At 40.5% G+C, this 13,121-nt stretch overlaps 1 protein-coding gene across 2 annotated transcripts; it reads right to left on the bottom strand.

Moving 5' to 3' along the window:
* Nucleotides 1–2,412: 2,412 nt before the first annotated feature.
* nrros (negative regulator of reactive oxygen species) lies at nucleotides 2,413–10,280 on the bottom strand. Of its 2 annotated transcripts, none has more exons than XM_071538185.1 (3): nucleotides 10,180–10,280; nucleotides 7,664–7,778; nucleotides 2,413–7,037 (listed from the first exon to the last, which is right to left on the bottom strand). In XM_071538185.1, exons 2-3 carry the CDS (start codon nucleotides 7,763–7,765, stop codon nucleotides 5,082–5,084), a joined length of 2,058 nt encoding a protein of 685 aa, XP_071394286.1. In that variant the 5' UTR covers nucleotides 7,766–7,778; nucleotides 10,180–10,280; the 3' UTR covers nucleotides 2,413–5,081. The 2 variants fall into 2 exon arrangements, with proteins under 2 accessions (XP_071394286.1, XP_071394293.1); XM_071538192.1 differs by lacking the exon at nucleotides 10,180–10,280 and adding an exon at nucleotides 7,985–8,010.
* Nucleotides 10,281–13,121: the final 2,841 nt, after the last annotated feature.

The raw sequence follows: 13,121 nt of genomic DNA, 5'->3' as shown, positions 1-13,121 counted from the left end.
ATTGAGACATTGGTATAATTAAGGTAAACACAATTAATTAGACTTTTAATATTGACATTTTAATAGAAGCTTATTTATCTGATGCCTGTCTGGTCTCCTGAACAAGCATAATCCATGGAAATGAGTTGATAAGGAAATATGTTCCTAGGCTTAATTGTTGGGTTTTTCTTGTTTATAGAGGCAACTGGAAGCATTTCAGTAAAATTAGGCATCACAGAGTATATTTCAGTGTCATCTTTTGGATCAGTTTGAGCATAGGTTTTCCTTATCTAACAATCTGTTTCATTCTGCTGAACTATCATCATTCCGGAGGTGTTCATATCAACAGTTCACTCGTGCTTCAAGGTTTGTGAACGGCTTGACTTCTTCCACGTTTTGCAAATCAAAATTCAAGATGGATTTTCTTTCCCCCCCCCCATCTGTGATCTACAAAATACGATTTCAAAGCACAGAGAAAATCCCAGAAATGTATGTTAAGGGAAGAAAATTCAAATGACAGAAAAGCATACATCCTCTTGTGTTATTTTGGTCTTTCTCTTGGCCCACTTCCCCAGTGACGTCCACAGCTCCCAGTAGAGCTTTGCAGCGCTGCGGACCAGAGAAATCTACCCATATCCCCAGAAAATCACTCGCACAGTTCCATTTACCTTCTTTTTCTAATTGATTTGCCATGGAGCTGAAGCTGTGCGTCTCAAGATAAGCTCTTTTATCTCATCTAAACTGAATGTTCACTAATGCATGTACCAGACTCCCGTGGTATGTGTATTTAAATATTTAAATTCAGTGGTATTCCTTTTAAGGGGCTGGCAATCAGCTATTCTCTTGTTTATTTTAATTATGAATTTAATTATAATAGCCTTCGAATCATTCTACAGTAATTAATTATGACTTAGATAATTTCCCTCCGGGCATTTATACTTTAACATGCTCCTGAGGTCATTCTTAATGCTTTTAAAACTGCATCTCATTTTTTTAGCTATATGTGTTATACTAACCATACTCAATATGTTTTATTATCAAGTTAAATGTACTTGAAAATCGGCTTATATCGCCTCCTGTCACATTGTTTTGTGTAATATGACTAATGGATACTAGTCAGTTTTTTTTAGATCTTAAGACTAATATAGGCTATTCTCTTGTTAAAACTAAGGATAGACTGATATATCGGACCAGTATTGGCCTTTTATTGAATATTGAAAAACTGATACCAGCCAGTCATGTCATCCACTTCTGATATGATGGAGGTTCCTCCCTGATCACAGCTACATTTTAACAATTAGATTTTCTTCACACATTTTACTCAGTCACTTTCAACCCTATGGACTGAAACAGCCACACAGTGAACTAGCACCATCACAGAGTGCTGTCAGCGGGCCAGCTAAGCAGTCCGAAGGCCTCGTGGTCGCCGGTCATGAGAGCAGCAAGGGGTTAAGAGGAAGTGGAGTGCTGCAAGCGGCCTGTTGACTTCCTAAGAAGCTGCCTGGTACGTTGGCTCACATGGGGGGCCCCCGCGCAGTTCCTGGCCAAAAATATCCGCCTAAGCACAGTCCTGCCCCCACCGCCATCCTCATGTACACGTCGCCGTAGCCCACACACACAGCCCCGGAGACACAGATATCCTCCCGGCTCTCACCCACATGATCAGAGGAGTGGACAAAATAACAAAAATCATAACGACATGTGAATATCAAGTACCGAATAAGGAGTCGGGCCATTCTTTGCCTTCGTAACAGCTTCAGTTTTGTAGTTTTTAGTATGTTGCTTTGAAAACACAGGAAAGTGATGACGGTCAGAGTTCTTTTCAAGCCGACACATACTGCTAATTGGCAATCAGCGTAATATGACTCGCGTGTGAAGCTGCCGCTATTATTATGAGTAAGTTCCTTCTTTTCATGTGGTCTTTTCTGTTGTTTTTGCGAACGCCCTATAGGTCCTCGTTAATCTCAAATCTCACCCTCGTCCCACCAGTGGCTCCATCGTTACAAACACGTCGAGCGGCCGAGCTTTATTCAAACCCGCAGCACTTTCTTTTAAATTGTAGTCAAGATCCCAAGGTTTCCAAAAATACCAAATATGTCAGGCTGAATTACAGGGAAATGTGTATAAAATGATGCGCAAGACATCTCGATTTTTTTCCATTTGTTGTAATGGTACAGCTACAAAAATGGCATCTTGGGTGTGAATATTTCATTCAATATATGCGTGACATAGCTTCAATGAGGCATTGGAATGAGCAAGTACAGAATGTGCAATTTGACAGAATATATTAACTAACTTTGAAACTTAAGGGGAAATTTAAAGGGAAAATCAGAGTTCAAGGGGTTAAATAATAAAGCAATATTCCACTTTAATGCAAACCTTAGTTGTCCTTGGAGTGAGTATTTACCACAGGAGTTCTTTTTTTTTCTCAGTGTATTTATTGACAATTGAGAACAATAAAAAGACAACAAAGAACACACAAAAATATATCATCTCAGTTCCCGTTCTTCATTTTTTTTATGCGTCAGAAGTATGATTTTCTATAACTGGAAGCAAAAATATAGCAAGTGGCATCACAGCAGGTGACTGGGGAATCTATCTGAGGTTAACACTGGTGCTCATGACCCTGCCATGCTGAGGGTTACTTTTCAAGTGCTAAAACCTGTCGCAGTTTCTCATCCTTCACATCTTTATCTCCCCGAAAAAAAACACTCCCACCAGATTAGATAACGCGAGCCTACACCGATTCACACATCAGATTAGAGATTGTAAGCCTGAGAAAGCACACTTCCTCTTTCATCAGTCATTTTCTTTCACACAGAAATAACGGACAGGATAACAGAATAACTGTTGATATTTCTGGATACTCTGTTGTCAGATGATGTATTTGTGCTTAAAATTACAGTTCACCTTTTGTATCTTTAGCTCTTATGAACAAGGCTTTAGGACTAATTGTAGTGTCAAGTAGTCATCTCAGAGGATGTACCTTCTTTTTTAACAATACGTGATATTTGTATAGTGTTGTAAACAACTACACATCATGCCACTTCTTCAGGTTCTGTTTTACCGCTAACTGGAAACCGGCGTAAGTCTATTCTGGAGAAAAATGACAACAAAATGTAGTGTTTTGGGCGTGTAAATGGAGGAAACGGATTAGGATTCTTTGTTTCCATCGGAAAAGTTGAAGCAGGCAATAAAAACAGAGAAGAATTGTCAGAAAAAGTTATTTTGGTGAAGAAAATAAAGAAACAAGAAGACGAAGTGCTGCTAGCTGATAGGTTTATTGAAGAGACTAATTCACCTTGGAAGTGGTAAAGACTGGTAGCTATACTTTGTGATACAAATAAGGAGAGAATTATTTTTCTCACATTGTAGCAGAAAGGAACTTAGCTCTGCTTTAGCCGTTCTACTCGTGTTACCGTAGCAAGCTAACATGAACCTTTTTGTGCCATGTTACAGTAGTTAAATTTGCTAGCATAGCTACAACTCAGGTTAGCTGCCATTTTAATCTTTTCATCCTCTTTGTTTTTTTGCCTGCTTTGATCTCCTGATGGAAACTGAAAGAATCCAAGTCCATTTCCCCTTAAAAACCTCTGTTTGCACCCTAAGCACATTTTGTAGTAATTTTGCACCAGATGTGTGCTGGTTTCAAGTTAGCGGTCAAAAAGAACTTTGTGCCTGATGCATAGTTGTTTATACTACATGAATATCATATATAGGCTGCTACCACTGACCCTCATAGGTTATGCTAGAAATGGGAAATTCTGTTTCAGTTGGATTTAAAAAAAAAAATTTAACTTGTATTTATCCAGGGAAATTCAACTCTTCACATGCCCTTTTCTGGCAGTGCCGTGCTTTACATACAGTTCCACACCTTTATAGTGGAGCAGTCAAGGGTTAAGTGGCTGCTCAAGGGCATCTCAACAGTTTTCTCAGTGTGTACAGGGATTCAAACCAGCAACTCTCCAGTCACAAGCCTTTTTTCTCTAACCACTGCTGCCCCCGAATATTTGCTACGTTGCTTTATCACTAATAACCTCACTTTATCACTTTATAACATCACTGCTTGTTAATGGATTTGGATGCATTGGCATATAGGTGACCAACACAAACTCTTTTAACTGACTGACCAGCTACTGTATAATGTCCCAGCATGTAAAACGTAGGTTAGAGAGCATCAGCCCTGGGGTTCAACAAGGCTTCTCTCCGGTTTCTCTTTCTTTCTCTGTTCCAACCACCATGACCCAGAGCATCACCACAGCGGTATTCTGGTTACCTTCTGGTTAGGCCTGCAGCACTCTGCACAGCAGCACAGCTACAGTGATCTGCCAGCCTTCCTCGTCATGAACAAACACACACACATACACAGGTAGACAAACTAGCATTGTCACGCCTTTGCCCCATACAGTACAGATGCTGCCACTCGTCTGATAATGTGATGCAGATATCGCTTAGTACAATTTCGATTTGATTTGGTGGCCCTTCTCTGCATTTTTGCAAAGTGCAGAGTACAACGTGTTAGCTTGTATCCGTAAATGGCTCCAAACTTCTCATGTGCACTGACACAGTAGGATTTCATATTGACGATTAACAAGTCCCGAGTTGCATCTGTGCCTCACCGGTGGGAAGGAAACCTCAAACCCCTCCTCTCTGAGATACAGAACTGGGCAGTTGCTGCAGATCTCAGCAAAACAGGAAATTTCATGTTTCCTCTGCTGCTTATAGCAACAGCTTGCATCACACTACTTCTGCATATGTGCGAACACACACACACACACACACACACACACACTCTCTCACACACACACACACACACACACACACACACATACACCATGTCCCACAAGAGGGCAGCCACATTTTTACATCAGGGTCCCAGGACTGGTCTGGTTTGAACCACACTTTACTTGCTTCAATTAACAATGCACACCACTGGGGAAAACCTGAATATCCTCACTTCCAGCTGGTTAACTGCCATAGAATTGTTAATTCATTATTCTAGTCACTATTTTACAGTGAACTTTTACTATTTTCATTTTTATTTCCAAAAATACACTGTAAGCGCCACATGGTGTTGTTTTATTTATGTTTATTATAAAGTATCAGTAAGATGTGGGCTTCAAATATTTCTTTTTGATGGATTTTTGTAGCAGTTTGGGCCTGAAGGTGAGGAGAAAAACGATCGAAATGCCCACAAAAGACAGACAGATGGGCACAAAAAGTAGAAGGTACCAGAAAATAGACTCCCCGCTCTCGTCCCCACACAATGGTGACTGCAAAAACTCCACTCTGAGTGTAGTTTTGGTGACATCCTGACACGAAATATCTGACTTGCCAAGCATATTGATTGTCTTTGTGGTTTCGAACATCCAGTACCATTGCAATTGGCAACAGTTGTATGGGTTTCCAGCGAGAAAAACCGTCCGAAGTTTTGGGGCTAATGCATTAGCCTGGCTTGAGGGAATAGTGGACAGTTTGTTGTCCCTCAAGTCCAGTAATTGAATGTCAAGGCTTAGAAGTGAAGAGGGAAGATGGGTAAGGGAGTTTCTCGAAATGTTTAAAGACTTCAGCCTTTGGAAAGGGGAGAAGTCAAACTCTTGTATCTCTGTGTTTCCTATGCCTAGATGCTGTAACGTTCTGCTGAGACTTCGTATTGATTGTTCAGCAATGAGTCCTGGGTTGTCGGATAGTTCCAAGTCCGTTAGAAACATACCTGTGAATGCAGAGGGTGGAATTCTTGCAAGTCTACATCCTTTAAGGTAAAGTTGTCTTAGAGATACCATATTTTTCCATACCACACAAGCTGAGATATTGCCTCTACTGGCCTCAGCTGCCTCAGTTGGGCAAATGCCAATGTTACTGTAACTGAGATCCACTGACCTAAGGCTTGGTAGTGAGGTAAACAATCTGGAGGGTAACCACTCTAGATCATTCAGGCTCAGGTTAAGGTATGTCAGATTGCCAAGGACTGTCAGTGTACCTTCATCTGCTACAATCTGTTTCAGCCTGTTGTTGCTTACATCCAACTCATACAAGCTGCCAGAGAGCTGTTCTGAAGTTAGATTCAAGGTTTCCAAACAGTTGGTGCACATGCGAAGTCTGGACAGAGCAGGCATCTTCCTGATGAATCCTTGGGGGAAATATGCCACCTGATTTACTCTCAGATCTAGAATCTCCAGAGCGGAGATGTCACCGTGAAGACCATCGTCCCACAGCTGAGCCGTCACGTTGCTCACGTTGCTGTTCAGATTGTAGAACTGAACACTTGTGGTCAAGTTCGGGAAGATGGCATCGTCTGCCAAATGTTCGTAGAAACGGATGCTGTTGTGGGACAGGTAAAGATTCCGCAAGTGGCTCCGGCTGGGCAAAAAAGGAAAGAAGAGCAGTCTGTTGTCTGTCAGATCCAGCGTCTCCAGATGGAAAGCATCTTGGAGGTCTTGTCTGGAGATAAACCACTCGATGGAGTTGTGGCTGGCATTCAGGACCACCAGCTGGGTCATGTGGAAATCAGTCAGGCAGGGCAGATAGTTGTAGGCCAAGTTGAGCCTCAGGAGCTTCGGGGTGCTGTGGAAGGCACCGTCGATCTCAAACATCATGTTCCTCTGCAGGTCCAGTTCTTTGAGTTGGATAAGGTCCCTGAATGAGCTCTCATCCAGTCTCAGCAGGAGGTTTTTGGAGAGATTGAGGTACTCCAAGGATGTCAGGTTCTGGAGAAGAACGGAGGCCATATTGTCCTCAAGCTTATTCTCAGAGAGATCTAGAGCTCTGAGCCCCGGCAGCTTCATCAGCGCATGGCTGGTTTCTTGGTATCCGATGTGAAGACTGTTCTCTGCTAAATTAAGACTTTGTAGCAGTTGTGAGTCTTGAAAAGTGTTTGATTCTAGTTTCTCCAAATTGTTGCCAGCTAAGCTCAGGGTGCCTAATGAGGGGTAGTGGAGAGAATCGTCCGGTAGTGTTTGGATGTGATTGTGGTTGAGCTGAAGCTCCTCTATGTTGTTCGGTAGTCCCAAAGGCACAGAGGATAGCTCAGCATTGTTGCAGAGAGCTGCTCTTTGTATCTGCAAAGAAAAGGAGAGAACATAGTTTTAAGTGTATGTGTTTGTGTATGTGTGGTTGTGAGAGAGAAATATCTTGGCAGTGTTTTGGCTTTTTAGAAAATCCACAGTACCTAGCATTTTTTCAGGTACCATTATCTGATTTTTGAAGTTCTTGTGAATGCATCTTAGTTTAGTGTCCTCTATCTCTCCAATGCCAGTTCTGCATTGGCCTTTGCATCAAAGTCCTGATGCACTTACTGTGTGCTGCATCAGCCACTGCTTTATCTTTCAAATAGCTTCTGAAGCTTGTTGGTTGCTGATTTTGCAAGGTTCAACAACAAAAACGACATGGCAGCAGTTTCTCCTTTGTGGCTTTGTGGCCAAACAAACAAGATTATATCACCGACCACAGCAGTGCTTTTCTTGGCGTTTAATTTGTTAATGAACTATTAAAAATTTGTTTCTACTCAGTGAAGTATAGTTCCCTTACTGTTTGATTGACAGGTGATCACTGGGAGGTGCAGTACAAAAACACCACGACAATTGTAAAAAAAAAAAAAAAATGTGGATTTCAAAGACTTGCTTTATTGTCTTTTATACACTTCATTACATCAACCATAAATGGAAGTGGAATAGAGACACCTTACCAGTCGGCATCGGTTGTGTTGTGGATGGCTTGAGACTGGCATCTGGATGCTCCACACCACTAAGAAGCAAAGCAGGATGGGAGTGAGGCCGTGGATTGGCATTTTAACATCCTCACTGTTGAGAAGGAGATGTAGAAGGAGAGAGGGTTAAGGATAAGGACTTCTCACACACTTTAGAAGTACATTGTCAAACTGAATTTTCATTTTTTTTACTTTGAAAAACATAAAGTAAAATAAAAAACTTTCTCGACCAAGTCCTAATACATTTGAAATAAAAGTAAAAAATACAACTCATAGCATAAATGTATGTACAATACTTACAACACACACCTGAGTATACCACTGAACATACAATCATACACCTTGTGTCACTTACAGCTTACGAGTGACAATCATTACACATCTAGTAACAAGACGGCGTACTGCGCAGCTAAGAACAAGTAAGCACATCTAATATAGATAAAAGTGACTCAGTTATCTGAGTGTCGAAATATCTGAGTGTCCACTGTTGAGAATAACCAAGCACTCATGTTGTTGATTGGACAAGATAGGCATTTACAGAACTGAGGTTTTCCTAATTTCACCAAAACCATGACCAAAACCTTAACCCTAACCTTATCCAAAGTTGTTTTTGTTGCTTAAACCTAATCCTAACCTTAACCAAAATGGATTTAGTTGTCTAACCTCAACCATTAGCTAACCTTTTCATGTGAGTAACACGTGAAAACGGCATGTCCAATTCGTGTTATTGTTACATAATCCTGTCATGGTGGAGGAACGTAGTCTTCACATTATCAGTGTCCACACACATAATATGTGATTCATTCCACTACATTTTGTGAGAATGTATTGGTATTAGATACACTCTAACCCTTCACCCTCAAAGTTCATTTATATTGAACTACCTAAAAATAATATAGTTTGTCAAACTAAGTCTACTAGTTCAGCTACATAAAAGCTACATTGTGAGTCTGATATCATACAGTATAGGCATAATACAAAGAAACATTACTATGAGAATATCTTATTAAAGAGGCACATATCATTGTACAATTTTCCATAGCAAATGGAATTAGGCTTATTTTATTTAACTATTTTATATTTTGATTTAGATCTCCTCCGTGCCTGTTGTACAGTTCAGTATGAGTGAATACGCTCTCTGTCTTATTATAATTTTTTTGGTGAAATTGCCCTAACTTCAGTTAAAACTGACATTGAACGCGATGGCCTCGCCTACATGAAAGAATGAAGGTGATTAATTACACATATAGGTTACTAGCCTGTCAGATGAGAAAATGAGGCATGAAAATATGACCAAACCCTTTTAGCTGTCACCGAAAGTATTGTTCATCTTTGTCTTTTCAAGGAAATATGTTGTTTTTTTGTTCAAGCCCCTTAGGGTTTTTTTTTGCTCTCACCATAACAAATTTGCAATCTTTCTCTGATTTCTGTGTTTTTATGATGGTATTTTATTCCTGTATTTTGATCACTTTGCTTCTATGTTTTACCACTGTGCAAATAAACGTTAACTACTGAAAAAAAAAAAAAAAAAAAAACTGTGGTTAAATACTCCCTAACACTGGTTTGCTACTCCTCAACTGTGGTAATAACACCAACACAGTCTCTCACCCATTTAAATTGTACCAAGTCACCCACCAAAAAGACATTTTACGCCTTCATTGTCTCACTTTTTTGAGTGAGATCATATGTTTGCGAGAAAACCCGTGTGGGATTGTAGCATCGTATATAACCTTTGATAAGCCAAGGGAACCTTTTAAAGTTGTTTTGACTAATAAAAGATCATCTGTATCATCATCCGTAAAGCTGGTATGACATAAACTTGACTGTTTAGGATCCCACTGATGTATATACTACACTGACATACACTAATACTATTCCAATTCATCAGCATAGTGATACAAAATGAAGAAATGAATGTAATCTGGAAAAAAAAGAATGTTAACCAATATATTGTATAACATTGTACTGGTTGGTTATTCAAATTTTGAACAATTGGAGGCTATTCATAATTTAAGGGTCATTATTCCAAAGCGGTGCCTTGCAATAATAAGCATTACAGCCCAATCATTTCATAGTGAGAATGTTAACACACATCCAACATGCAACATTGGTTTTATTAGACTCTTATTTTTATATAAATTTTAGACTTCCATGCAAGCCAAAAGTATGCTGTAAGAAAAATCTACACTATTTAGATGCCATGAAATATATATATATATATATAACAAAAAAACTTTATACTGACAACATCCTGACTAGGCAACATTATCAGATTCACAGTGTGCGTTAAAGCAGCGTATGGCACCTCGCTTCACTATCACACAGCAAGACTGAGAAAGCAGTTACAAACTACTACTGGTTTCAATTTAAAAAATCCAGCGGTCTTAGAACAGACTGAGGCATGCACTTTGGTCCTATTGCTGAAAGCCATAATAGCTGGCTGAGCCGTGCACACCCTGCAGCTCTACGGGCCGGTGCACGGTGCCTTCACTTACACTGGTGGTTAGGTGTGGATTTCCCAAGCCACTGCCGGTCGATCCCCTGACCATATCGCTGTCGCAAGCTGCGTTTTCTCCTCTCGCTTCAGCTGCTCTTCTCTAACTGAGAGACCGATGCCTCTCTCTCTCTCTCTCTCTCTTTTTTTTTTTTTACTCTTCACGGAAGCAAGCAGGCAGGCAGGCAGGCAGGCAACGGAAGCCGAGTCACATGGAACGCGCCGCGATCCGAAAGAGGTTCTCAGGGCCCCGGGGCCACAGGAAGGCACACTCGCTCGCCGTTCTACCAGCAGAGGCGACGGCGTGCGTGTGTGTGTGTGTGTGTGTGTGTGTGTGTGTGTGTGTGTGAGTGTGTGTGTGTGTGTGCGCAGGCAGCTGAGGCGGGTGGTACCGCAAAAACCCAGCGAGAAACACACCCTTCACACTTCATTTTGATCAGCCGAGCTACTAGAGAGGAAACCGCTCAACACACACACACCCTTCCTGCCTGACTGCTCGGCCGTGTCACTGCAACACAAAACACACACACACACACACACACACACACATACGGTCATGTGAGGCGATGTGCTGAAGGGGGAAAGTGTGGTGAAAAGTTACCAACAAGAGTTGATGCATTATAACCCCACAAGGCATCATGTAGGTGATTGGAAACACAACTGTGGCGTTCAAGACTTGGTTGAATACCCCAAATTTGCTTCTGTCACTTCAGTTCTGTTCAATTTACAAAATGTGCTTTGTTGGCATTAAATTTACCCCCTTGTATCAGTGTGTGTGTGTGTGTGTCAGAGTTCTGTTGAATAGATGCAGGGGGTCTCCCTGCCTTAAAGAGCTCCTAACCCTTAAAGAATTTCATTAGTCTGGGTTTCAGTGGAGAGTTTTAGTGTCCCATGATGGACTAAATGCGGTTTCAGAGGCTTTTCCACCCTGACAAGAAACATTGGTGTGTGTGTGTGTGTGTGTGTGTGTGTGCAGTGTTGGGGGTAATGCATTATACACAGATTACTTTTTTTGTGGTAACTAGTAACTTAACACATTCGTTTTTCAGTTATTGGCAATAGTCTTTAGTAGCAATAGCCTTAAGTCATATTGCTAGATTTAAGTGGAAAACAGAAAAGTACTCTAACAAGTTACTTTGAAAGTTTTCCTAACTTAACTTGCCCCAACTCTGTGTGTGTGTGTGTGTCTCTTATGCAAAAGGATATTTTGCCTTTTGTTGTTTGTCAGTCTCGTCATGTGTTCTTCCACTGCAGCCACCCGTGGGTGCGAGAATAGGGAATTAGGATCAGGAAGTGACGGTGCCGTCATCGGAGGGGTGATCAGTCAGCGCTTCCTTCCTGTTTTCACACCGGACACCTTCAGCTCTCACTTCTGACTCTGCTGTGGGATCAGTGGGCAGCAAGGTCTTCTTAAAATAATGTGTTTTTACCGATGCACCTACCTCCACTCAACAGGCGAGGAAAGAAGGTGTCTAGGACTGGTTAAAGGTTAAAGGTTAAAGGTTAAAGTATTAATCCACAACATTTTCAGATACATACAAATGTTTTGCTTCTCTCCATCACTGATTGATATAACACAAAAGTGATTCAACCTATATCCAGTAAACAGCCGGTGTCTGGTAGCTCTTTCCTGGGAAAAATCCTCTGCCGCACAGGAAGTGATGCGTTTTATGTTTCCAGTTTGTTTGGAATAAACAGAAGAAGAACTGGGTAGTTAGCATGAGCAGCGATAGCCACCATGACTGAACAGCTACACCTGTAATCCCTGTCTTTTTACTCTCTGCTGCTTCTAGTTAGTAACATTTTCAGCTGTTGCATAACAAGCAAATTCACCGCTGCCGGGGATCAATGAAGATAAAATCAAAGTGGAAAATCCTACGTGATTAAATTTGAAATTAAAAAGGAGGGTGGAGCACTTATTGCCCTCTTGAGGTTTCAGTCACCAGTATTGGGATTTTCTGTGGCGTAGGGCCATTTGCTGAACATGTACGAGTGCTGCACTCTTGTGGAAACAAAATATATTGCACATTTTTTAGGGTAGGAATGGGTCTGAATCAAGTTTTCTGTTAGTTTAACATAGTAGAAACTAGTGGCTTATTAGGGGTAGTTTGATTAATCTTGGAATTCCTCAAATAGCCAAAAGAATTCATTAAAGATTTGGACATTAATGGACATTTGTATATTTTGATAATTTTACACCATTATGTGTCAAATGTGGTCATCTTACAACTATTATGTATTATTTTTTCAGTGTGTCTCTTGTGTCTCATTATAGGGTAAAGATTGTGGATGCATCTGGCCACCCAGTACTATAAAGACATGCATTTATAGGGAGTTTATAACTGTATTAAGGCATATTTCTAAAGCAATAAGCTCATAAGAACTGATCTGATTCACAGTAGTGTCTACTTATCCATTAATGTCTCTTAAAAGTCTTTTAAAATCAGCATTTTGAAAACCATATTCAACTCAAGCACTTCATAATAAAGGTGCATACCCATATCTTTACGGAAAAATAACATTTGTGCACAGTAGTGAATAGTGAATGATTTTGAAAATAGTCTGAACAAGTGAAGATGAAATGTGTTCATGTGGATGTTTGTATGGAGTCAGTGGGTTTTCATGATTCATCTGTGGAGGAGGATGCCTCTGGTCCTGCGATGTGTCAGGTCTGTGAGCCCCAGGAACACAGAGCCTCATGACAAATACACCAACTGCAGGACTAGTCCATGGGGTCTGGGTTGTTTCATGGGAAAACATCTAAATATTTATAATAATATGGGAGGATAACATAAGATGAACCTTTAATGATTGTCGCAGCAAATTTTGCATTTTTTTTTATATACAAACATGAACAAAATTGTTTAATGAATTGTTTAATGAATGATTAATTTCGAAGGGCAGTAGTCCAATTTTAATAATGTTGACAGTTATAATAATTTG

The sequence above is a fragment of the Centroberyx affinis genome, unplaced genomic scaffold (assembly GCF_046629955.1).
Source record: "Centroberyx affinis isolate AG114_WGS23_722 - 3 ecotype Tasmania unplaced genomic scaffold, CSIRO-AGI_Caff_v1 ptg000194l_1, whole genome shotgun sequence".
NCBI classification, from domain to species: Eukaryota; Metazoa; Chordata; class Actinopteri; order Beryciformes; family Berycidae; genus Centroberyx; species Centroberyx affinis.
Note: the sequence above shows the minus strand (reverse complement) of the source record. Positions and strands in the feature narration are given on the sequence as shown.